Source organism: Carassius carassius, chromosome 28 (assembly GCF_963082965.1).
Source record: "Carassius carassius chromosome 28, fCarCar2.1, whole genome shotgun sequence".
Classification (NCBI taxonomy): domain Eukaryota; kingdom Metazoa; phylum Chordata; class Actinopteri; order Cypriniformes; family Cyprinidae; genus Carassius; species Carassius carassius.
In genome coordinates this window covers 16,319,660-16,346,026 of record NC_081782.1, presented here as the reverse complement: position 1 = coordinate 16,346,026, position 26,367 = coordinate 16,319,660, and the positions used below count along the sequence as shown (strand labels likewise).

General features: G+C 35.7%; 2 protein-coding genes across 13 annotated transcripts in view; both read right to left on the bottom strand.

Annotated features, from left to right (window-relative positions):
* Positions 1-12,104, bottom strand: part of phldb1b (pleckstrin homology-like domain, family B, member 1b) — a 75,996-nt gene extending 63,892 nt beyond the window's left edge. For 3 of the 12 annotated variants that reach the window (XM_059514622.1, XM_059514628.1, XM_059514632.1), the window contains exon 1: positions 11,805-12,099. In XM_059514622.1, coding sequence (XP_059370605.1) covers positions 11,805-11,909 — 105 coding nt within the window. In that variant the 5' untranslated portion in view covers positions 11,910-12,099. Of the gene's footprint in view, positions 1-3,580; positions 3,815-7,192; positions 7,442-11,804 lie in introns of those variants that run through there. The other 9 variants (XM_059514616.1, XM_059514627.1, XM_059514617.1 and 6 more) reach the window with 7 other exon arrangements.
* Positions 12,105-13,949: 1,845 nt separating this feature from the next.
* LOC132108088 (coatomer subunit delta-like) lies at positions 13,950-24,135 on the bottom strand. Its single transcript, XM_059514615.1, has 10 exons — positions 23,937-24,135; positions 20,296-20,559; positions 20,020-20,199; positions 19,713-19,915; positions 19,469-19,633; positions 16,110-16,275; positions 15,837-15,984; positions 15,624-15,732; positions 15,187-15,395; positions 13,950-15,097 (listed from the first exon to the last, which is right to left on the bottom strand). The coding sequence occupies exons 1-10, from the start codon at positions 23,937-23,939 to the stop codon at positions 15,012-15,014; spliced, it is 1,533 nt and encodes a 510-aa protein (XP_059370598.1). The 5' UTR covers positions 23,940-24,135; the 3' UTR covers positions 13,950-15,011.
* Positions 24,136-26,367: the final 2,232 nt, after the last annotated feature.

The following is a 26,367-nucleotide window of genomic DNA, read 5'->3' as shown; positions in this document are numbered from 1 at the left end:
TATTATACATGTAAATTTTTCCCTAAAACGTCAGGTTGTAAAATGTTTAAATAAATCACTGATCACAATAAGGACATCACTGAAGAAGAAGATTATTTTATTAGGCTATATTAATCTTAAAAAATATATATTAATAATATATTTAGATTATTAGATCAATATTTATTTCACAATGACACAATAACAACATAACTGATGTAATCATAGCAGCTAAAGTCCCCATGAAATCAAAATGGAAGGTTTTTGGCATTTAGTATGAATATTTTTGCCTTAAGGTCATTTGTAAGCTACACATGCTCCAAAACAATGTAAAGATTGGCATTTAGAAGATATAAATATTCAAACGTCCATTTTGTGAAGGAGCTGCTCTATATATCCCATCCTGCCTTTTTTTTTTTTTTTTTTTTGAGGAAATTATGTCATACATTGAATAACGCTGCACGGTTAAAAGCAATCCAGTGAGCCTTTAAGAGTGTCTCTTCACAAATATTCTGTACATGTTAGTTGAATTTGTAGATTTCTAACTTTTTATTCTCTTATTTTACCCCCAAATATTTCTACAAGTGGAATTTGAAATCTTCGAATAATAATAATTTGTGCAAAATATAAAAATTCAAAATATAAAAAGTCATTTGCAGCACATGATATATATATATATATATATATATATATATATATATATATATATATATATATATATATATATATATATATATAGAGAGAGAGAGAGAGAGAGAGAGAGAGAGAGAGAGAGAGAGAGAGAGAGAGAGAGAGAGAGAGGCTGAATAACTAACTATCATGATTTGGAACAACAAGCAAATGTCAAAAACTCATTTCCACAGCATATTTAACAACAATGCCTAAGGCCTCTTCATATCCAAAGATTCCCAAACTTCCTGAAGAAAACAACACATATGTTGAGGATCAGGCCCCATATGTGCTGCAGCGCACTAGACAGGAAATTGAGGGGCAGATAAGAAATCCTGCCATTTCTGTGAGTGTATGATTATGACCATGGACAAACACAGTGATGGATGTGGCTGACTAAATAGCCTCTTCCATTTTCAGACCTGGCCACAAAAATGCTGCGAAGTAGAGGAATGTGAAAATGAACTGGGCTCCCGAACGTTACTTAAAATAGCAATGAGTGGGTAGAAATTCTACCAGCAAGTGTAATTAAGACTCAAAAATTATGTAAAATGGATTTTCAAGAGGTCTAAACATTGCAGGTGAAGAAAAAAAAGCAAACTTGATTAACTATTTATAGATCAAATTTTGTCTACAGACCTCTCTCATAAAATTCTAATCAGAACTTTGTTTTTAGAATAATCTTGCTTAGTTATACACATACTTAGCACTGTGGGATGCTTTTAAGTTCTGTTCAAAATCTCTGGTATGCTAGTTCTCCATCACACATTGTTTTGAGAATACCAGAGGCTTGGCTACAAGTTAATAACCAGCAGACCACCTGCACAGTGAAGACACATGGGCAAAGGTCACCAGACACCATCAAAGGCCCTTGTGTGCATGCTCATATCAACGTCAGTGAAATATATAACCCTGAGATAAGAATCCAAGAGCAAGAAAGAGTGTATTGTTGCCAACCAGCCAGAAGAGGTGAGGTTATATAGTCTTACACTAGAGAAATTAGTTTGGAGAAAAGCCTATTTCTAGCAGGTCTAAGATGGTCATTAGCTAGCTGTTAACTAGTTGACCATTGACCACAGTCCAAAAACACATCTTGACCACTTAAGTTGGTCTAAGCTGCAGCTATCATGTTCCAAAACACTGGAGGGTTAATACTGACACAATACATGCCTTTCTAAAGGTATCATCATATAAATATATAGAAGCACCTCTAATCATAACAACGTCAATGATAATTTAGTCATCAACAATGTAAGTGGGCACTAGGGATGGGTCCCTTAAACAGTAAAGAGGAAACATGACAAACAAACAGGATGGCAGGAGAGGAGTCCAGTGCTGATCGCTGAGTCTATATGTAGGCTTCCTATCAGACAGAGAGTTTCCTGTGGGCAAGGCGGTCAGAGTATGACATATCCCTCTCCATTTCTGCTCACAAAGGAAGAGACCAAGTGTCCAACAATTTAAAAGGTCTTAACTTGAAATGAACCTAATAAAGTTTTTTTAAAGATTCATAGACAGAATTGCAAGTACATTGATAATTTCAAACATTTTTTATTATGTATAATCTGCTCTGTTTTCCACTAGTGAAACAAACCTGCTTTGAACATTCTGAAACTCATTCCACAGAATTACGAGGATTGTCCCTCAGATCAGCGAAGAAAAGTGTAAGTAAATTAATAAATAAACAAACAAACAATTTCTTTAAAGCCTTTCCTACAAGATTCAAGTTTTATACAGTTTCTGCCGCAAAATAAATAAATAAACAAAACAAATGTGGTAACTGATATTTATAGATTAAAAAAAAGAAATCACAGTCACACTGTAAGATAAAGATGCAAATAGGCCTACTTAATATAAAGCCATAACAGTCAAAGCTATGAAAGTCTTGCAAGATTTAAAGTCACATTGCGAAAAAGTCACAGTGTGAGATATATATCACAATTGTGAGATGCAAAGTCAAAATTATTAGAAATGAAGCCTTTGTTGTGAGCAAAAAAGTCATAATTTCAAGATTAAAGCAACTTTATCCATATAGGATTTATATAATCACATTATGAGATAAAACACTGCAATTCTATGATATGAAATCATAATGAAGAGAAATAGCTCTAATTGTGAGATAAAGTCCCAGTTGTGATTTATAAAGTAAAATATATATATATATATATATATATATTTTTTTTTTTTAAGTGAACAACAAAGCCAAATTGCAGGGTTGAAATCTAAACATTTTTATTTGTACTGGTAATGCCATAATTCTGAGATAAGAAGTCAAAATTAAGAGAAATATTTGCAATATAAAGTCAAAACTGTGAATATAAAGTCAAAATTATAAGAAATAAAATCTAAATTGTAAGTAATAAAGTCACAACTGCAAAATTGAAAGCCACATTACTCTATAAAGTCGCATTAAGATATAACACAGCAATTCTGAGATGTGAATGCATAATTATTTTAGGCTTCCATATGTTGAAGAGTGTTTTTGTGAGCACGCTGACTTTCAGGCACAAATAATGCATCATCAGACTAAGAATTTCCTGGCTTGAAGGCTACTATTGAGAGTGAGTCACTCTTTCTCTGGTGCTTCACGTTAAGGGGGCTGCACAGGGCAGGGGCTCAAGTGAACACAGTATTCCAACAGGCACTTGTTCAAATGTTCCGTTGACTTTGGCTGTTTGTTTCCTATAAAGACACTGGGCTCAACAGGCATTCCAGCGCAGCCGGCACAAAGAGCTCTTTTCACCGTGTTTAATCCCTGCAGAGGAGTGGCGAAGGGGCCTGGCTCTCCTCCACTGAGAAGGACCCAAACTCCAAATTCATAGACACAAGTACCCACGCAGACCAAAAAGCATGCAGAAAACATGTGTTAAGGTGTATAGGTTCAGAGTTTAAGACTCACTTCTGTATTTTCATACTTAAAGAATTGCTTTACCTTTGCACAGATGTTGATTTTGATCACCTCACGGGATCATTGCACATGCTTATATCCTCTAAACAGAAGCTCCAAAGCCATAGCAGCTCTTCCAAATCTCTAGTGCTTGGTCCAAAGCTTGATGCCACCGAATCCAGTTCAAAAGCTTAGTTCTGTGCTTAAAAATCTTGGATGAGAAAGAGATTTACATGACTACAACATGAGGGCAGACCTCACTGAGGTGCACCAATGCCAGTGTGTGACCCTCAATGCCTTGGCAAACTCTTCATATCATCTCTTTAATCTCCATCCAAAAATGTGAGCATCTTAAAGCCAAGAATTTCACCTCAGCTGGAGAGTGGCAGAAAGTGGCTCGCACGCAGGGTCTCAAAGCCTCAAGGCAGAAGGAGAACAACGTCAACACCTCCTTTCGCTGTGCTATTAAAAGCTGTTGTGATACAATGGGTGGCTGCCAAAGCAAGCGTCCCAGATTCACCCCTCTCCTCCTGACTCTGGTTCCTGACTCTCCACACTCCTCCAGACATCAGATAAGCTGTGCAAGAAGTAGAACCTTGATGTCTACAAAACCTGATCGATGGTGAGTATTCCCAAAAGCAACTGAAGAAGGGTAGGGAGTTAGCAATTGGGAGGAGGTGGATGTGAAGCAAAGGAAACAGCTTTGGAAATCTCTTGGTCTAATGGAAATATCGTCAACAACCTCCTTCCTCCAACCGTTCTTTTGTCTCAGACTGTCTGACTGTATTTCAGTAAAGGCTGGAATACACTACACAACTTGTGCTCAGATTTCGGGTTCAAATTTACAGTCTGGACAAATCAATAGTCTTCAGATTCTGGGCAGTGGAGTTTGATAGATTTTACAGAATGTAGTTATGTAGTGTATCATGGGCACAGCCTCATATTTTTTTCCTTCAGACTATGAAGCTGTCAAGTCGAAGGATATGAAACATGTTTGGTATTTTAAGCCATTTTTAGAACACATATCATGCATTCAAATATAGACTACCTACTTTCTATAGTGGGTGCAAAACAGTATGTTAAAACAATAGTAGGGCTATGTCCCAATTATGGAAAGGTTGAAAGAAAAGTTATCTAGTATTATTTGGTATTTTTAAATCTGTTAAATGCTGATTCAGTCTTTAAGTGCATTCCACCTAAAAGTTATTTGCTACTTTTGCTATTATGTTGTAAAAGCATGAGGTAGATGGTTTGAAAAAACAGGTTGACATCATCTCTTACCCAAAATACACTGCTTTTCCACCTTATGACAACAGCTGGAATCATTTTTACTCAGAATCTGACCTGACATTATGCCAGTCCGATAACAAATCCATTTCCATGAGAGCTCTTTCAAATCCCAATTGAAATTCAGCACAGGGCTACTTAGTGCTGGAGTATAGTGGTGAATAATGATGCTCAGAAAAATGTGATGAACTGTCTGGAGGATATCTCGAACAGAGAGAGGAAGAGCCAGAGCAGGAGGTGGGAAAGATCAGCTTGGAAAACCGGTCTTGTGAAGTGCAGATGTTGCCGCGAGGCCACACACACATACATCCTTGTTATGTTTTTGGAAGAGAAACATTTGAAATTTACTTCCATGATTCCAGGAAGTTGTACAATCTTGAGATTGTATGTGGGTGCTAGAACGTTCCAAGACCTTTTAGAACAGTGCTATGTAGTGTTTGCAAGAATGTTTGTAACCAAACGGTTGCTGGTAGCCGTGGCTTCCATTGTATGGGAAGAAATTACAATGTAAATCAATAGCTACGGTCAACTGTTTGGCTACAAACATTCTTCAAAATGCCTTCTTTCATGTTCAACAGAAGAACTCAAAATGAGGGTGAGTATATGATGACAGAATATTCATTTTTGGGTGAACTATCCCTTAAGAATGAGAAACAGTAAGAATGAGAAACAGCAATTGTTATGCTTGCCTTAGCCAACACTGCTAATGAATGTGTCTGTATTCCAGTTCCAAACAAATCAATTCCAGCAATCACCACGTTCTGAAAGCTCCCAGTGAAACCCATGGTCATTGGCAGGGCCTGTGTGGTTTCAGCCCATACTCATTTTTTTTTTTTGGAAACACAGATGACCTGGACAACAGAGGCTTGATTATCAAAACCAGTGGAGCATTTTTCACTCACCACTGACCCCTTCAAAGTTCTCCAAAGTGATCATGGAAAGGCCCCACATTCCCCCTCTGCCGGTTTCTCTGTACTCACTCAATAGACTGTTCTGTTTAGGGTGGGAGATCAGGAGGAGAGAGAGATACTAACGTGGCAGTGTAGTGCCTCTGGTCTCTTTCTATCTGTCCTCTGCTAAGTAAACGAAAGGTGAGGAACAGGCCTTGTCACCTCCTTGTTTTTTCACTATTTCTTTCGTTTCCCTGAGGCCAGTGGCTGTAGTCTGAGATTCTCACAATGTTGTCTAATGTTGTGTCTTCAGCCCTGATAAAATCAAGGACGAAGCTCATTCCTGTTGTCTGCATTTGGCAGTGAGAAACTTTGAGAATGTTGTACCATATCTGCTGAGCAAAACATCATTCCGCAGAAACTGACTGGTTAATATTTTTTTTAGAAACAGCAATGCTTTCTAAAAATAACAGTCTATGTTTGGATCACAGCTGATTTCACTGGACCAGATTTTTGGATCAGAATATCACAAATCCTGCCAAGAACATTTCCAGGTCATTTCACTTCAAAATGAATAATTAAATATTGTATACACAAAACAAAGACTATTTTTAAGATTTTTAAGCATTATGACATTACTTTCAGGACAATTATACCAGTTTCCTCTGAAAATGTCATATCAGAACAAACTAAATGTTCTCTTTTTTTTCTCATTACTGTAATGCAAATGTATGTATAATTATACAATACCAGTACATAATTTAAATCAAGAATATTAAAATATCAAGGCAGTATATGTTATATTGAATTCAGTATAATACATGTAAAGGTAATATAATGCATGAATGAGAATTTCATTAAATTCTCCTTTAAGAATAATGGAAATGAAAAAGGTTGAAAAGTAAAACATCAGGATACAGAACAATAAATTTAAGGAGAATCTGCATAATTGCCACAAAAATGTCATAATACAAAAATTAAAAAAATTAAATAAAATGGTCAAAAATATTTATATTTCCCACATTATTAATAATACCAATAATATAATGATATAATATAATTCGAATTTCAATAAAATATTCATCAGGATGCATAACAGTTATACAAATTTGAGGAGAATTTGCATAATTACCACAAACAAGCCATAATGAAAAAAAAAAAAAAAAAGAAAAAGAAAAAAAAACACACACACACACACACACACACACACACACACACACACACACACACACACACACACACACACAATGGTCCAAAATGTGTGTGTAACTTAACATTTTAAACTTCTCTGCTATAGTAGTTGAAAATTGGAAAAAGTTGTTTGTGTAACAAAAACAATAACAGGCGAGAATTGACATACAAAAAAGAATTAAAATAACGAAAATATTCAAACCTGCAATGTAATTGCATAGCTATCATCTCAATTTCTAAAATCAGTCTAAAAAGTGAAGTTTTCTACAAGCCATACAGGAGACCTTACCTGTGCAAACTTTCTGGCAGCCTATGAAACAAAACCGTCTGTAAGCAAACACATGGCTCCTCATTCAGAAGACATTATGAAGATGGATAGAGTCTTGAGGATGGTAGCGAGATGTTGCGAGTTTCTTCCTGGCGCACTTATGAACCCAACCATCACAGACACAAAGCAGATTCTCCTGTCCTGCATGGGACAAAAGTCGTCTCTCTCTGTGACTGTCTCTTTCCCCCGCTCACTCGTTCTGGCTTCCTGTTCTGTCAACCACTCCTAGCCTGACACAAGGCACTCTTTCTTTCAGTCAAAGAACTCCTCGCTTGTTCACTAACCTTGCAGAGACCCCTGCTGCAGAAATAAGTCCATTTCAGGAAAGACTGAAACACACTTTTCTGCAGAAGGTGCACAAACACCACTGGCTTCACACAGTACTGTTCCTGTCTTTGAGGGTTTCTTGGAAAGGTGCCAGAGCACTGGAGACTTGAGGTCAGTCGGGGTTTTGTCACTGTTTGTATAGTCCTGAGTCAGTCCTGACTCTTACTGGCACCACACCAAAGAAAAGCTGCTCTTCTAGGATCAGGTGCTTCTCTCCAATGAGAAACACAAGTCATCATCCAACCGATGGGTGCTGTGTTTCTCACCGGTTTGCAGTTGTGACTGAGCTCAACTCTTTTCCCTTCTCTGTTTTGATTCTCACCATAATTCTTCTCCTCGCTAACAGGAGAGGCAAGTTGAGTGATTTGGAGAGGTCTGCTGGCTCTAAGCCAGCCAAAAAGAGCTTGATGTTTCATGATTAAGGAATGCTTTAGAAGAGGGTTGCTTTTCATCTCACTTGTTAATTTGTTACTTTAGATGAAGATTATGGAATAATAATTTATGGGTTTTGAGATCTCATGTGAATTTACTCAGAACTTGTAAAGAGAGCTTCAAAATTACTCAATTAAATTCCATCTGATCTGCATCCCGCCAACAACAATTGTCTGTCTATCTATCTATCTATCTATCTATCTATCTATCTATCTATCTATCTATCTATCTATCTATCTATCTATCTATCTATCTATCTATCTATCTATCTATCTATCTATCTATCTATCTATCTATCTATCTATCTGTCATATTATGACTTTGAAATAACAACTTGCCATTACGAGATCCTTTAAAACAATTGTCACAACTATTCCATTTCATAATTATGAGAAAAAAGTCAAAATTATGTCAAAAGTCATGATTATGAGATTAAAAGCAGAAATTATGACATAAAAGATCAATTATGATATAATGTAGAAACTGAGACAAAAAGTCTTAATATGACCCTTCATAATTATGATTTTTTAATATCTCATACTTATGACTTAATTTTGATAATTTCAAATGTTATGTCATAATTAAGATTTAACAAACATTATTATTATATATATATTTTTTTTGTATGTGGCAGAAATGGCTTCTTCACGAGTTAAGAAACGATAGGCTGTGCTCTTATGGAAATTAACCATGTTTTTACTACAGATATATGTATAATTATATATAAGGTAATTACCAATTGATAAACCAAGGGAAACAAAAATCAACCATGGCTTAACCATAGTTTAACTATTATATTTGTTGTAGTAAAACTGTTATACATATGGTTATCAATACGTAAAAAAAAAAAGAAAAAAAGAAGGTTACTACACTTCTACTATGATAAAACCATGGTAATCTTCATAAGGGTGGGTCCCTGGAGAAGCATGTTTACTGGTCAAGAAAGCCTGTTTACATACATAGCCTATGTTTGCACATTAAATTACACATCTGTGAAAGAAGCTGTGAGGAGGATTTATAGAGCCTGAAGTATTCTTTTTTTCTTAAAGTAAAAGTCTTTCAACAAGCACAAAAGTAACATTATAAAAACACACTAGGTGAAGATGCCTTTGTTTGCCCCAGGAGATTAATATGGTAACAGTTCGTGCCAGTAAGCTATAGCCTACAAAATGATTAACTCGTTGTTTTTGTAGACCAAGGAAAATACTAAGGTCAAATATATTCACATCATAAGGTTACTTGCTTATGTTTGACACGAACAACAAGAAAAATCAACTGCAACTTAGAAAAGTATCTAAGTGCGTATGGAGTAGGCCTACCTACAATAATAAACATCTGTGTGACTCAGTTTGGGAAACTTTCTCCTGAGACTGCAGTTTGCTTTTAATTAGACAAGATGAAAATAAATAATATGATATAACTGTCCCTATATGATTGAACAACAATTCAGAATACACATTTTCACAATCGAAACCGTTACATTCCGTGTCAGCATACAATACTGAATGACGTGGCAACAGTGCCCTCTAGTGACTGATTAACCCTTCATTAAACACTGAACACCTCAAGATGAACTACTGTACATGTAGGTTAGCATGGGCGCTGTATGGGGGGAAAAGTTAGGACAATTCCAAGGGCCCCTGACTGACAGGGGGCCCAACAAATAGGTAAAAACTAATTGTAAAATTTTTATTATATTATACACTATATAAAACATCATCATTGAGTATATTTCAAATAATAATAAAATGAATGATGTCTTTGATTTTACTTATTTTGGCAATAAAAGTTAAATATCACCATGGACCAAAAAATAAAACATCCATATTGACCGACCACCCCCCTGTATCTACTGTGAAAAATGAGTTTAATTTGTATCTCTATTGTATTTGTCTTATTGTGCTTCTTTAAAATACACACACACACACACACACACACACAAACACACACACACACACACACACACACACACACACACACACACATATATATATATATATATATATATATATATACATATATATATATATATATATATATACATATATATATATATATATATATATATATATATATATATATATATATATATATATAATATTTTTTATAAGTTGCATAGTTTACCCAAAAATCTAAATTGTCATCATTTATTCAATATTTTCCAAATGTATTCCTTGATTCAAATTTCTCATAAGCTTAATTGATTTGGTCTAAAGAGAGAAGAATTAATGATTATTTTAATTTGAAAACTACATATAAATTAGCTACCACTGTGTTAATGATTTAGCATCATTCCAGGGACTCCAGGGAGGCATAAGTGCCTTTCACCCTGTTACAACTTGATGAACCACTGAAACGATTTTGGAAACATTATAAAAAAATGTTACATAGTGCTGCTTTAAGGACATTTTTATGGTGGCTTTTAATCTTGCATCAAATACTGAATTGCATACTGTATGCAGACTTGCATTTACAAATCACCAGCAGTAAATATTGTGCTAGTACTAGTATTGAACTACAAGCAGCAAGACAGTTGCAAGCCTTTGATTAGAGTTATGAAAAGCTTTTGATGGGACAGTTAGGTCCTAGAGATGTGGTGACAACAGCTGCGCAGAGGGGGCCCAATTTGATTTTTTGTCATGGGGCCCAAATTCTTGGCAGCGCCCCTGTAGGTTAGTAACCCTCATCTCAAATCTCAGTGTTTCCTTAAAGAATCTAGAAAGCATAAAGAAAAAATAAAGTTGAGACCTTGCCATCTATTCACTCTTCCCCCTTTCCTAATATAATATGTAAGTGTGAAATAAACCTGTGGCAGAAGCACTTAACTCTTAGGTCACTAAGATTGCTGTTTGTTCTGTTTCTTCCCAATGAAATTCCTCATGCTCACTCAGAATGCATCTCATTTCCCCCTGTATGTCTCACATGTTAAATGTCCAGCTCAAAGGCTTGTCATCCTAGTGGGGGAAGCAGGGCAGCTGAAGGGTCAGTGACAGGTGTGGAAGAATTGAACTCTTACTTTTACTGCGGGAAAATGTCCCTGTCATGGCTTCGGTAAGAAGGCGATTATTTAGTCAGCACCTGAAGACCCTAAACCTAAACCAGTGTATGGCTTTCATGGTATGTCCAGCATGCAGATAGATACGTAGATAGATAGATAGATAGATAGATAGATAGATAGATAGATAGATAGATAGATAGATAGATAGATAGATAGATAGATAGATAGATAGATAGATAGATAGATAGATAGATAGATAGATAGATTATGATATATTAAGCCACAAGTATGAGACTTTAAAAAATCATAACATTGAGTACCATATTATGACTATATCATAATTTACTTGTCATAATTTCTGATATTCATTTCATATTATTGATTTTGTATATCTTAATTTTTACTTTTGGCTCATAATTACACAATATCAATTTATGTTGAATTGTGTTAGTTTTGACTTTTTATGACAATTGTTTTTGTTGCACGTTCAGCTTATCTCATAATTATATGATTTGGGGGGTGCGGGGATTATTTGCCTGTTCTGATAATGCAAAAAAAGACATTTTTTTAACTAAACATAAACATTTCAACTATATTCCAGATATATAAATGAATATATTCCAGACTAAAGATGAGACAAATTCAGGAACCCAAACATAGAAAACAGAAACCATGAATTAACCATGAATTCCACAATTCACACATAACATCATACACAAACCCAAAAGCATCACATCATACAAAACCCCACGTATACAGTTATTGACATTACTGTCAGGGTTTGTGGCTTGGTTTTAAAAATAAAATGAAACTAACCTGAAATCGGACCTTCTTGAGCAACATGTTATAATCCAGGATGGTGGACGCCTTTCTGCTGTCTTGTTGGGATCCTGAACGTTCAGTACATGTCGTATTTCTCATTAACCAACCTGGACGAACGGCCTATTTCATCAAAACACACTGATCTGACCTCCTGCAAATTCACAAATCATTAACTCCATAAACTTAATCCTTTGTAAATAATTAAAATGTCTAATGAATCTCAGACTGATCCTAAATTCCCATGAAAGTTCCTAGCCCATGCTAGTCCCTCTGCCCCCTCTCACTCCTCCATGTGATCCTTTAACAAAGCCTGGCTCAGTACTTATGTTTGTTCATTCATCCTAAAAAAGAAAGAAAAAAGAACCACCCTCTTTTATGACCGGGATATTGGTCATTAACACCCCTCCTCTTTTTCCTCAAGCCCAAACAGGGATAGACCTCCCTTCCTGCTCTCAAGGGAACCATATGGTCACCTACCGATTTGTCTGGGACAGTGTGAGAACTACATCAGAGCAACCTTTACCACACATCGCTCCCTCCAGACTTCACCTCTTTATTCCTCCATTGCCAGAGATCAGATAGGAAATTAGGTCAGGACAGATACAGTCCCTATCCGTGCGGCCTACACCCTTCAGTCCCTTCATCAAACCCACAAATCAGATGTTAAATCTGCTTTCTCAGCGCCGCCCTAAAACTTTCCTTGTGGATTAAAGGCAACATCAAACACTGAGACAGATTCAAGCAGATAGACTGTTTCACAAACAGATCATCCCTGTAGATGTGGGTCACACACTTCACGGCCTTCAGCTGTGCTCAGTGACTATGATTTAGTAAAATATGCAGCAACACAAATTTATGAGTCAGCATGTAAACACTGTATCAAGTTTGAACCATTTAAAAACCCAATAAGAGAGAACATGCAGGTTAACCTGGCATTATCAGTAGGGATTCAACAATATTGCATTTAGTCATTTAGCAGATGCTTTCATCCAAAGCGACTTACACTAGAAGCAATCAAAACCAACAAAAACCAATAAAAATTATAATGTTGTCCAATAATCAATATGCAATATTAAAATTCTGTATTATTTTTTCTAAATTTAAAATTTATCAAACTGTTTAATGCATCACTGCCAGTGTTATTTTAATTTAATTTATATAATTAATATTATTTATAGTATTGTCATTTGGATTAGCTTTTATTTTTAGTTTTCATTTTTTCAGGAATTGTATGTGCTTGTCATTTAAATCTTATTATTATTTCTATTTAGCTTTCGCTTATTTTAATTTCAGTTTTAGTTTGAGTAATTTTAGTACTTCATTTTAAACATTTCAGTCAATTGCAAGGCAACATTTCAAATTTTCTTTCAAGTATTTCATCCAATATTTATATGTAACCCTGGACCACAAAACCAGTAAATTTTGGGAAAATGAGATTTATTCATCAATTGAAAGCTGGATAAATAAGCTTTTCATTGATGTGTGGTGTTGTTAGGATAGGACAATATTTGTTAGAGATACAACTATTTGAAAATCCGGAATCTGTGGGGGCAAAAAATAAATAAATGATCAAAATATTGAGAAAATCACCTTTAAAGTTGTCCAAATGAAGTTCTCAGTTGTGCATATTATATTCAAAAATTAAGTTTTGATATATTTAAGGAAGGAAATTCGCAAAATATCTTCATGGAACATGATCTTTACTTAATATCCTAATGATTTTTGGCATTAAAAAAATATATAATTTTGACCCATGCAATGTATTGTTGGCTTTTGCTTCAAATATACCCATGAAACTTTTATAGTCCAGGGTCACATCTTATTCCAGCTAAATTTCGATTACTGAAAATGTCTTTTAATAGTTTTATTTAACAATAACAACACTGATCGCAGAATTTAAGATAAAAAGGAGACGTTTAAAGATTAACTCAGAAATTATATTAAATGATGGCAAATGTAAGCAAAATAGAAAAATTGAGGAAATGACCATGACAATAATGTCTTTAATGCATTGGGTTAGGGATTTAAAGTGACCCCCTAACACTAGCCTGCATCAAAAATACACATATCAAGCAGCTACAATACTCAAAATCCTAGGCAGAACCACATATTAAGGCAGAAAGAGTCCAGAAAATACACTTCAGTTAAATCTGACTTTATTATTGATTAAAGGTATTCATAAGTATCTTACAGCAGAATGGAATGTCGTAACCCTTCCCTTGGCTTGGCTTTCCATAATCACCTTTGAGTGTGCGTTGATAAATGTATTACAAAAAAAATATATAATAATAATCCATTCTTAATAACATGTGGGAAGCCAGAGATAATATATTTTCCTGTTTAGCCAAATAAATGCAGCAATCAATAAAAAGAAAAACAACAACAACAACATTTAAACAGATTATGTGTAACATTACTTACAAAACAGAGAATGAAAAATCCTCCTGTTTAGATTATTATGCAAACAAATGATTACATAAATATAACTGCACCAAAAGAGGGGGGGAAACTAAAAGGGAAATAGCATTCATGCATTTTCTTTTTGATGTTGACAATGATAATCATATTCACTAACAGCTAAACAGCAGAGGTGTCATTTTAAAGAGATGAAAAAGGATGAGTCTGAATTTGGACTGCACATTTAATGCAGTGTCAGTTCTTATTGCACAAGCAGAGCTGATTTATTCAGCACCCACACATTCATTTGGTACTACAATATTAGGTCTGTTTCCATATTAGGAACCAGCATTTATTCTTTGATGATTAGAAATTGCTAATGAGCCGATGCGTATCACATGGTTTGAAAAAAGGTCAATTAGGTGGCAACTCCAAACAAAATCCTTGCAACAATTATTACGTTTTCAATTTGAATCTCTCTCTTTGAAGGGTCAGGAGGATTCATACAGGCTTCTAACAGGTCTGCTGTAGGATGATATGATCTTCCCTTGATGTCTACAGGTGCAGTGCTTTATTTTACTCTCTTTTGTCTTTTCTGGCAGGTGTAGCTGACTGCACTTAGTACTTGAGCAGCTGAAGGTCCAGTTTATATAAAGGTTGATTAATTTCCTTTAAGACAAACAGAAACACAGAAGTACTGCAGCTTATGTGAGAGAAAGTTTTGAGTGCTCTGTTGATGTACAGCACGCTCTCGGATCTGTCAAGCTGGCTGGCAGGTTAAAACGATCTTCCACCAGGAAACATTTACAGGATCTCATACTTATCCACAACAAATGACGTCTCTAAGGAGAATTTGACTGGACTGCCTCCTTCAATGTATGTCACTTTGGCTACCTGTGGAAACAATGGATATGAAGTCACTTCCTTTCTCACTAGAGCTCAATTTTGTTGTCGGTTTGTTCATGAAAATGTGCATAACTTGCCTGAATGTCACAAAAGTTTCGCTTGGAGACAAAAGAAACATGGATTGGGAAGAAGTCGTCAGGTTTGCCATTTATACTGAACTCCAGGCTGCCACTCTTGTTTTTCTCATCGATGACAGGAAGTGACCATTCCAGGATGTTTTTCCTGCTGTCATGGTTATACTGCCCATCCAGATCACCGACCACAGGCGCACCGACACCTGAACTACATGATCACAAAAGACAGAGGTTTGTCTAAGTTTTTTTTTTTTTTACTGTAATTTTGTTCAATTTGTATGTATAATAACGTTTAAAATGTATTATACATATATATATATATATATATATACACAGATATACAGATAGATAGATAGATAGATAGATAGATAGATAGATAGATAGATAGATAGATAGATAGATAGATAGATAGATAGATATCTGAATAAGCACTCACGGCAAAGGGATAGTAATGACAACATCATTGAGTTCAAGCGCCTCGTCCTGAAGCTCATACTCGATGTTGACGTCACAGCCGCTTCCACTTTCTGATGGCCAACAGTTAACTGAGAGCACAAAAGTACATGCATGATTAAAATGTTTGTGAAAGTGCAGTTATACTAAATCCTTCAATAAGTTCAATAACTTTACTAAGTCAGTCAAGACTCACTGGTTAAAGGAATGAGGGACTCATCTGTGCTCTGTAACCTCCATTTCAGAACCCCCAAATCACTGTTGAGAGGGAAGGACTTTTCCTGGTTTTTCAGACCGATCAGGGACTCGGTGGTGAACAGCTTTTTATCAACATGAGGATGAGTCTGAAAAACAGATGAAACTATGTGAATCACATGGCCAAGGCAAAAGATTTTTGAAGGTCTGAAGGTCACTGAGAGTGCCGTGTTCTTTTCTAGAAATATCAGACTTGTGTCACACACACACACACCTGCAGTTGGGCTCCCTTCTTGTCATTGTTGTTGAGGAGTATGGAAATGCGGCCATTTTTTTCGTCTGTAACTTTCAGAGTGATCATGCCCAGAACCTCCATGTTCTGCAGCCCACCATCCCGACCACAGGTCAGAGAGATCTTCTCCTCCACCCTCATATGTACACTGGGAGACAGAGTTCATAGGTTATCAACAATCGGCACAAACAGAAAATTATATTATTATATTATGAAAATAAAATATTGTTCAAAAGCTTAGTCAATAGGATTTTTTTTTATATTTTTGAAAGTTTCTGCTAACCAAGCATTTTTTGCTAAACCAATAATATTGTAAAATATTAATATTAAAAATAATCTTCAATTTCAGTTTAATATATTCTAAACGTTTGTTTAAATAATATATGTGTGTAGTGTGTGTACTGTGTCCACTGTGTGTGTGTGTGTTTACATAGGGCTGTTGAGCGATTACAATTTTTTATCTAATTAATAACATGATGAGGTGATTAATTAATCTAATTAATCGCACATCAAATTTGGAGAAATCACTCTGAAAAAATAATTTAAAGTCATTGTTGTGCAAAGCATCAAACAGAGAATACAAAAAGTAGGTTCAGCAAGAAATATTTTGTTTGATAAAATTTATTACATATACTCTTTTGGACCATGTGAGTAAATGATGACAGAATTGTCATTTTTGGTTGGGTGAACTATAACTTCAATAATTTATTTTCTTAATTAATTTAAATTAATTAATTGTATTATTATTTTCTATGAAAATATGAAAATATTTCTTTACTGAAATGATACTCTAAGTAATCAACTAAAACTGCCAGTAGGTGGTGGTAAATGTCTTAATGATTAAGTCATCGATTCATTTATTCATTCGTTTGATTCGTTCAAATGGCTGATTCATTCAGGAGTGAAGCAAATAGGCTTGTTCGACTTCATGGAGCTCTGCGCAAACCGATCGTCGGCTGACTTGAAGCAGTGCATGCCGGTTAGAAATTTTGTCAGACTTGATACAGCGCTGACATCACGTGACTGTGACGTGTGCCATCAAAGTACCGCGAGAGCGATTCGAGAGTAGCCGGAGAACTCAGCCAACGCAGCTTCTGAAGAGCGGCTGCACAGGTTCTGATGACGACACAACTGATCCACGATTGGCTGAATTCACTGATGACACTGATGACGTGCGTTTCAAGTTTATTGCGAGTCGACTTCAGTTTCAGAAATTCTCATATGGACTTTTAAAACAGTTCAATACGTTTTTATGTCGTCTTCATCTTATAAATCATATTTATTAAATATTGTTTTACTGTATTTACCTTATTGTTAATATAAAGTTTGTGTATGTTTATTTTGCATGACTTTCTTTTTTATACAGACGTTTTACAGTATTCAGCAGCATAACCTATTCAAATGAGCATTTTTAATAACTAAACTGTTAATCTTAAAAACATACAATCTAATGTGGTCATAAATGTATGCTCCTATACAAATGATACATAATACATTATGTTCCTCGATTTGTTTGGTTTCTTCATATTGTCTAGTTTATTTTGCTGTGTTTATACTTTACCTGCATGTGGTTAGCAAACTGCTAACAACTTGCTGTAACTTCAACTTAACAACTTGACAACATTCTGTTCACTTTCAAATAGTTGGTCTAAATCACAATATAAATCCAACAGAATTGTGCTTTTCTGTATATGAAAATCAGTGGTGTTATGTTTAAAATGTTAAAAAGAGCTCAGCAGGAGGGTACTATAAATCTTGTTGCTGAAACCTTCTTAAAAAACACATACCCACCAGGGATTTTTTTTTATAGGTTACTTTTATCATTTTGTATTAGCAGAAACACCCATGTCATACTGCTAAAGTATATATCCAATATGTTATCTTGTTTTGGAAGACACCCTTCCAAAACTTTTTTTTTATTTTTATTAAATGTTCATATATCAAAACACCCTTCCAAAACACCACTTATACACACATCTTAAACGCGATCAAGTAAGCAAACGCCACGTGATCTGCCATGACTAACGTAATTGAAGCAAACTACGGGAGCCACAACGTGTCCGGCTTCATATCTCCGTTTGCAGCTCCTCCCCACCTGCACGCGTCTACTCTCGCCGATCGGTTGCATCCAGCCGCAGCCGATGTCGAACACACCTAATGTTTCTTTATGAATGGTTCATTGAATCATTAGGCTTGTTCGACTTAAAACGGATCATCACCATCAGATCGATTGGTGTGTGACATCAAACCACGAAAGCTTAGAGAGCAGACGGCTACTTGTTCTTTTGAACAAGTAGCCGTACTTCAAGTAGAAGTTCTCCTCGCATTTTAATATTTGGCCACATGCAGAAATTTTTATTTTGAAATCACAATGTACAATACATGACATATTTAGACATACGTTGATGTATTCTCTTGTGTTGGCAAAGGTTTATAAATGATTTACATTACAAATCTAGTGAGATAATGCACAGTTTTTCTAGATGACGTAAAAAAATTCAACTTCAAAGCATATACGGAAGAAGAGTTTAGCCCCTATCACACATACCGTCTTTACTGGTAGATTACTGGTAAAGTTACCATTAAGAGATCATGTGTGAACAGGACCTTTCAAAAATCCCGGTAAAAATGTTCTGGCAATCATGTCGTTCTTATGGAGATGACATGATTACTCTGAGCTGTTTACAAAGCTCTGCTGCCTTATAATTAGCTTTTCTATGTAAATATGTGCTAGATAGACATCTTTGACCATTGTGCCTCGCAGCTTTTTGTCGCGCTTCTCCATTCAACAGGGCTGCTATCTCTCAACTGCGCTTCTCATGTTTATAAGAGCAAAACATTCTGATTGGCTAGTAATGTTAGTTTTGTTGATAATGAAAGCTGCTCCTCTCATACCATTGGTAGCTGAACTCATGGACTCGAATTTGAGATCAATCAACAAGATTTTTTATTTTATGAAGGATTATTTTATTCTGCATAAGTGCAGTGTCCTATGAGTGTAACTCTACTGCTGAGTTAACATCTGAAGTGAATGTATGTCGCATTGCACAGAATATTGAGGTGAAGGTGCCAGAACTGCACCTGACAGAATGTGCACTGTAGCACAATTCTACGATATTTCTTCAAAAGCAGATCGAGGAGACCTTAAAATCGTCCACGATCAAAAACTGTCACATCGCACACCCATAACGCATGTTAGAGTGGTAAATTTATTCATCGCACAGACCAGTTTTTTCGTAGCACTTTCTCTACAGCCCTGTGTAAGTAACTTTGGTAGTGTAGGTAACATAGCATAGAAAGTAAAATGTGCCAGATACTGAAATAAAATGAGTAGGAGATACCTCTCTATATTCACTGGAGGCTGAAGGACTTTAGATGCCTCTGATGCCTTCCTTCCTGCAGCGGATGTGATGATATTTTCTCCTTCTGACTTCAGTTTGTCTACAAAGTTATCTACCTCTTTTCCTTTGACACCCAGCTTTAGTGCTTTACTGGACCCACTCGGCCTACAGGAAGAACAAGACAGATTAACTTCTGTATGCTTATGTATTTAGATACATCATAGACCACAGTTACTGCTTATACCTGACTGGAGCAGGAGCCACTTTGGGCTTCTCTGGCTCTATTGTATCAGTGATGATGGTGGCTGATGTGACGCTGCTCATCCCTGAACTTCCAAAACCTCCGAAGCCCGGCGATTTCTTTCCGGCACGTTCAGCATCTTGTCTTGCTCGCTGCAGCTCTTTAGCCTTGCGTTTCATCTCAGCCTTTGCTTCTCTTTCTTGGGTCTGTTACAGTGGAAAATTAGAAAATTAGAGTTGGTTCAATACAAACTTAAAGAAGTGAGTAATTTAGCTGTGGATGTTTCATTAAACTTGATTGAATGTCGGACCTCTCTAACAGCCCTGAAGACCTTCTCTTCATGAGAGTCCATCTCAGTAAAAGTGCGAATCTGGGCCAGGTTAACGCTCTCCCGGTAGCCCAGAGCTACGATCTCATCAAATGCAAATATGAGATCAAAGCAGTGCTCTGAGATCTCACTTTCCTCCAGCACTCTGCAATATTCAGGGATCTGAAACCCCCCCCCCCCCCCCCCCACAGAAATCAATAACTTATTCAAGACACATCTAAGAATTGCAATAATTGGAAAAATTTAAGTAAGTTTTACCACTCGGGAGAAAAGCCTTAGTGTCTCCAAGTCCTCCAGAATGTTGCTGTTTTTTGTAGTGATCAGAACCATGTAGAGTTTCTCCAGGGGCTGGTAAACATAGCGCACACTCTCCGTTTCCACAAAAGTGTGCTGCTTTCCTGTATTCATCAGTTTGGGAAAGGAAGCCAGAAGACCCTCGACACGGGTTCGCGTCATCTCTACGAACTGTCGTGACACTATGGCTTTTCCTGCCTTAGTGCACACCGCCGCTGCCAAGAGCACCTGCAAAGATTTGAGGGATGTTAAAAACCTTATTAGACTATCTATCTATAGAATTAAATAATACAAAGTGCAAAGAATTAAATAATACAAATGCACCAATAAAGGTAATTTAAAATGAAGTATGCAAACTTCTGACTTGTAGGTTAAGCTCAATGAGTCAATATCAATGCAAATTAAAGTATACTATTGTCACTGTAAACTAAAAGTTTACTTAAACTTAAAACTTTATTTAAAAAGCTGAACTAAAATCAAATAATATCAAAGGTAAAAAAAAAAAAAAAAAAAACCTTCATCTTAAACTTAATTTTGTATATTTTGCAAAACTACTTTGGCAATTTTTAATTGAAAATATTTTTGAAAATATTAAAATAAATGCTAACTTCAAAATATAAATGCTATAATAGCATAAAAAAGTACTAAGACAATGAAGTTTTACAGTTTTACACTCAGCAGTAAAACATGGGTTAAAATAAAGACAAAAAAAAATTAGATTTGCATAATTAATTGTACATCAGGCTTGTCGGCGGGCAGCCCCGTGTTATTGTTGCAGTGGAAAGTGCTGCTGCGCATGTGAAGCCCCCCAAGCCAAAACTTTTGGAAGATTCAACAACAGTCCCGGGAGATAAAGGTAGTCAGAGAATTTCACTCTGTAAATGGGGTGGAGAAGTTGGCAGCTCTTACAAACACTGCAGCGTGATTGAGGGCTCCGTTACTCCGCCCCGCTCACAGACAGCAGCATGCTCGGAGAGACAGCTGTCCTGGAGCTGCCCAGAACGAGTGGGCGCGCTAGCGTGCCTGAGGGTTGAGGGACAGGTCAAGGCCTCACCCAAATGAGCATGGCATAATGTGTGGAACTCCAACTAAACAGTCACGTCTTGACACTTAACGTTACTTTGCATCGCTCGCCGCAAGCACTTTGTCTGCAACACGACAAGAGGCCATAACGGATAAAATAATTTCGTTCATTTGTAAGGACATGAGACCAATCAGTATCGGGGATGGGGCACGCCTCGGGGAGTTCTGTCAAGCAATGGATCCGAGGTTTGATTATTTATCGTTTCATGTCAAGGAAAAGTTCCATGTTTACCACAGCACTTCTCGCTCAGAGCATTCAATGTCAGTTCTATATGCTGTAAAACTTCAATTAATATTAATAATATTTGTTTCAATCACTGAATGAAGCCTGCTATATTTGGGACAACAGTCGCGACCTTAAATTGCTTGCACAAAAATTTTTTTGTTCATTTAAACCATTATGCGCAGAGAACGTGAGGGTGAGAGAGCGTGAGGTCTGCAGTCTTGGCCATTAGTTGATTCCTTGTTTTTGTGTAGGTAATACGTTGTCATATATGTTTAAACTTAAATAGACTATCTATCTATACAAGTAGTTATGTCTCTTTGTATTATTTTTGCCTGTTATTGACGTAATGCACGTCATTGACAACATGCGCAACCAGATGTTCGAACAGTTCGAATATTCGTGTATTTTTTAGAGGGAATATTTGAACGTCAATTTTGAGCAATTTTGACAGCCCTAATGTCAATATTCGATAATTTCCATGATCGATCGTCTTTTAAATTAACGATCAATTAATAACCTTAGCGGTATTTTTATTGTGTGCAAAAGCCACTTGGAAAAAAAGCTTTCTCACCCGAATTAAAAGGGTTTTACTATGAATAAAATGCTAGTAGCAGGACTGTAAAATGAATAGATGTGATTATGATCATTTGATAAAATGAAGAGAGCGCACCATACGTTGGAGATCATTTTACTTTGTTGACTGTTTCCCGTCAAGGAGACCGCTGAATGCGCCTCTTTAAATGGTTTCGTTGTGCTCGTTGTTGTATTTTAAAATGCAACTGCAATGTTTTCAAATGACACTATAGTAGTGGTGCAACGGATCATCATTGATCCGTGATCCGTTCGGATCAATATCTTCGGTTCGGCACACACGTGACCCGCGGATTGATTTATGAAAAAAAAAAAAGTTGCGCATGTTCAGTCCACACTCAGTGGTCATGGCGAGCAGAGGAACGGAGGAGCTTGAACGGCCCACGCATTTTGGCTTCCCTGTCAGATATAATGATGAAGGAAAGAGGTTAGAGTGAAAAGACTAGATGTATTTGGAGGTTATTGCTCACGTCTCGTTCTGCACATATCCAAATGTTTCCATATTCGCAATGTATATGAATGTTAAACTATAATATATATTTTTTTTAATGTAAACTAGACGGAAAAGATCATCCTCTTCACATGAGCAAAAACGTGCATAACAGCAGAGTGGACTGGTATACTACGGTCTATTTAAACTGACCAGTGTAACCTTTTAAGTGTTTGATTGACTGTACTTTATTTTAATAATGAACAGACTGCGATGTAAGTTTGAAATTAGAATGCACTTTAGATGTTCTGTGTCATTTATACCAAACACAAATGTTGCTGGTTGCTAGTGTGTTTGTAGCACTACTGTTATTTATTTTTTATATATTTATTTTTTTATATTTTTCAGTTTAATTCATTTTTATTACTAAAATTGTATTTATTTAAATGTATATTTAAGTTTACATTTATGTTCCAACAAACATGAAAAATTCTACTTGATAAATGCTCAAAACTTTTATGTAAATGATTGACATATATATATATATATATATATATATATATTACCTGTTTTATATATTTAATACTTGGTCAGTTTATTGATTTGTTTGGTTAACTTTGGATACATTTTTTATTTTAATACCGTGCAGGGCACAAAATTATGATTCGAGAGATGGTTCAAGTCAGTGCTCAATAAATGATGATAAGTTTAGAAAGGTTGTGCATCCACCTATTATTAGTATGACATTTTAGCATACAAATGAAGGGGAAAACTTCAAGATATCGGCCCTAAAAATCGGCAGCACATATCGGCCATCGGCTGACACTGAACTCTAAACATCGGAATCGGCTTTAGAAAAACCCATATCGGTCGATCTCTAATCTGAACTGTCAAAGTCAGTCAAATACAATCTGTTATCTGTATAGGCATTCAATATAAATATTTTTAAAGACTAAATAAAAGGCACAATGTATTATATCCACGTTCTGTCATATAGACAATGACATCTATTTACTTTCCTTAAGTTACTTAAACTGTAATTATCCTGATGACAACACAATTAGCTAGCTAACCTTTAGCTGGCTAGCCGTATCATATATCAAAGTGTATCTAGCGACGTTTGCTTACTTCTATAATGTTATTTTATAACATAAAACATATGAGATAGACACTGTATAGTAACTGACACTAGAAATGAAAACAGTTTTACACAGTAGGAGTTATGATCTAGCTGCTAGCTCCATCCTGCTAAGTACACAAAACAAACAATCATACCATTTCTGTTCCCTTTCAGACGAGGATCCGTCAGTGGACTCAGTCACGCACACCGTCTGTCCAGCTGTTTCTACAACACACAATGTCAGAGAAGTGGCTGATGCTCTGTTTTAACAGTAGCATATAGCTTGACTCGTAATATCGAAGAAACAGAGCCACGTCTCCAGAGTCCAACCGGAAAAAGTTGCGCCGTGTCAGAAACAGAAGTGAGCTGATCTTCTTCTTCTTCTTTGGTGTTTATTGGCTGTTGGCAAACCAACTTAAAGGTGCATTACCGCCACCGACTGGATTATATAAGTGTCTTCCTGTTTCAATACCATCCCAGTGTACCTGCCATATCGATTGTACATATTTCCTAATGAACACTTTAGCTTCTGCTTTACTTAATGGAACTTGTAAATCTATCTGCTTTAACTTTAAAGATTGTTTAGCCAAAATATCTACCTTCTCATTACCCACTACACCAACATGAGCAGGAACCCAAATAAATTGAATTGATATACCCATAAGCTTTATGTTATACAATTTATGGAATATTTCATTGATCATATCCATCCTAAAAGACGATCTCACAGATTTTATGCTTTCCAGTGCCGAGTAGCTATCAGATGCAATAACTATGTTATTCATTCGCTTTTCTTCTGTCCACTGCAGGGCCATTAAAATTGCCAATAGTTCTGTAGCATAAACTGATAAATAGTTAGAAACTCTTTTCTTAATGTAAGAATCATTCATTGGAATATACACGGCTGCACCTGCATATCCTGTCTTCGGGTCTTTTGATCCATCCGTAAACAAAAACACTGAATCTTGGAAATGCCTCTCAAAATAATTCTGCACTATATGCACACTGGAGTTTGCTTGGATTGATCCTTTATTTCCTGTTGTATACTGAGGTCAACAGTTGGCAAGGGGAATAACCAAGGAGGGATGGAGGATATTGAGACCGTGTTGCTATACTGTAATTGATTTAATCCTATATTCCTCGCCTTTGCATCACCTATCCACCCAAAACTCATAAAATTAGTTTCATTATGTTCCCAACAATCTGTCAGTACACTTTTTACAGGATGTGAAACACTTTGTCCCTGGATATTGACCCAATATGCCAACATTAACTTCATTCGTCTTATACCTAACGTTATTTCTCCCATCTCCACCTGCATAGCTGATATCGGTGATGATTTAAATGATCCACTGCAGATTCTTAGGGCTTGTGCTTGCAATACATCTAATTGTTTGAGGTTTGTTTCTGCTGCTGACATATAGGCAATGCATCCATAATCAAACACAGATCTCATGAGTGCCCAGCAGTATATACTTAGTAGGGATGCCCTAGCTCCCCACTCCCGTCCTGATAAACACCGAAGAATATTAATAATATTTTTGCACTTATTCTTAATTTTATCCAAATGAATTTTCCATGTAAGTTTTTCATCGAACCAAACTCCAAGAAACCTTATAAATTTTACTTGCTCCAGAGGATTCCCATATAATTTCAAAGAGAGGGGTATAAGTGAGCTGATGAAGGAGAGATGGCGACATCTACCGGCGGAGAACGGCTACTGCGCATGCCAACAATAAACTCCACACATACAGTACAGTACAGTACTTGGAGACTTCTCTTACTGATTTCATTGTATGAATGGATCGGTAAAATCCAAAAATGAACGGTAAGATTTATATCTTTAGGATGTATTAAATTGATGATCAAAAGTTACAGTAAAACATTTATAATGTTACTTACATTTGTATTTCAAATAAATGCTGTTCTTTTTTACATTCTTTTCATCAAAAAAATAATGAATAACTATTTATTTATTTATTTGATTGTTTCCACAAAAATATTAAGCAAATCATTTCTAAAGGGTTAGGTGACCGTGAGACTGAAAACTAGTAATGCTGAAAATTCAGCTTTGTATTACAGGAATAAAATAAATGTAAAAATATATTGATATAGTATATAATATAATGACGAAATGTAAATGTAATATTAAAATCATGTTAAAATAACAAATCATTTACTAATAAAAACTATTTTCACAATATTACAGTTTTTACTGTAAAGAAAAAAAAGAAGAAAAAAAAAACATTGTTCAGTGGATGAATTATGAGAAATAAGCTAATTTTGTCCTATTTCAAATCATTTTGTCACTTTGAGGCCCCTTGGATGTTTTCTGAGGGCCCCGTCCCAATAGTTGAGAACCACTGAAAGAGATTCTCTGCTAGGGAAAGAAGATTTTATTTATTTATAATTTATTTTGATTTCTTAAGCAAAACTTACAAAGAAAAGTGTGAGGTATTTTTATAAAATTTTATATATTTTTTAAATCATTTTAAAAATTGTTGACTTTAAAAATATAGGGTTTAAAATTTTAAAACCAAATATTTATCTTCTGAAATGTAACATTCTATTGGTTAAAAAGCCTAA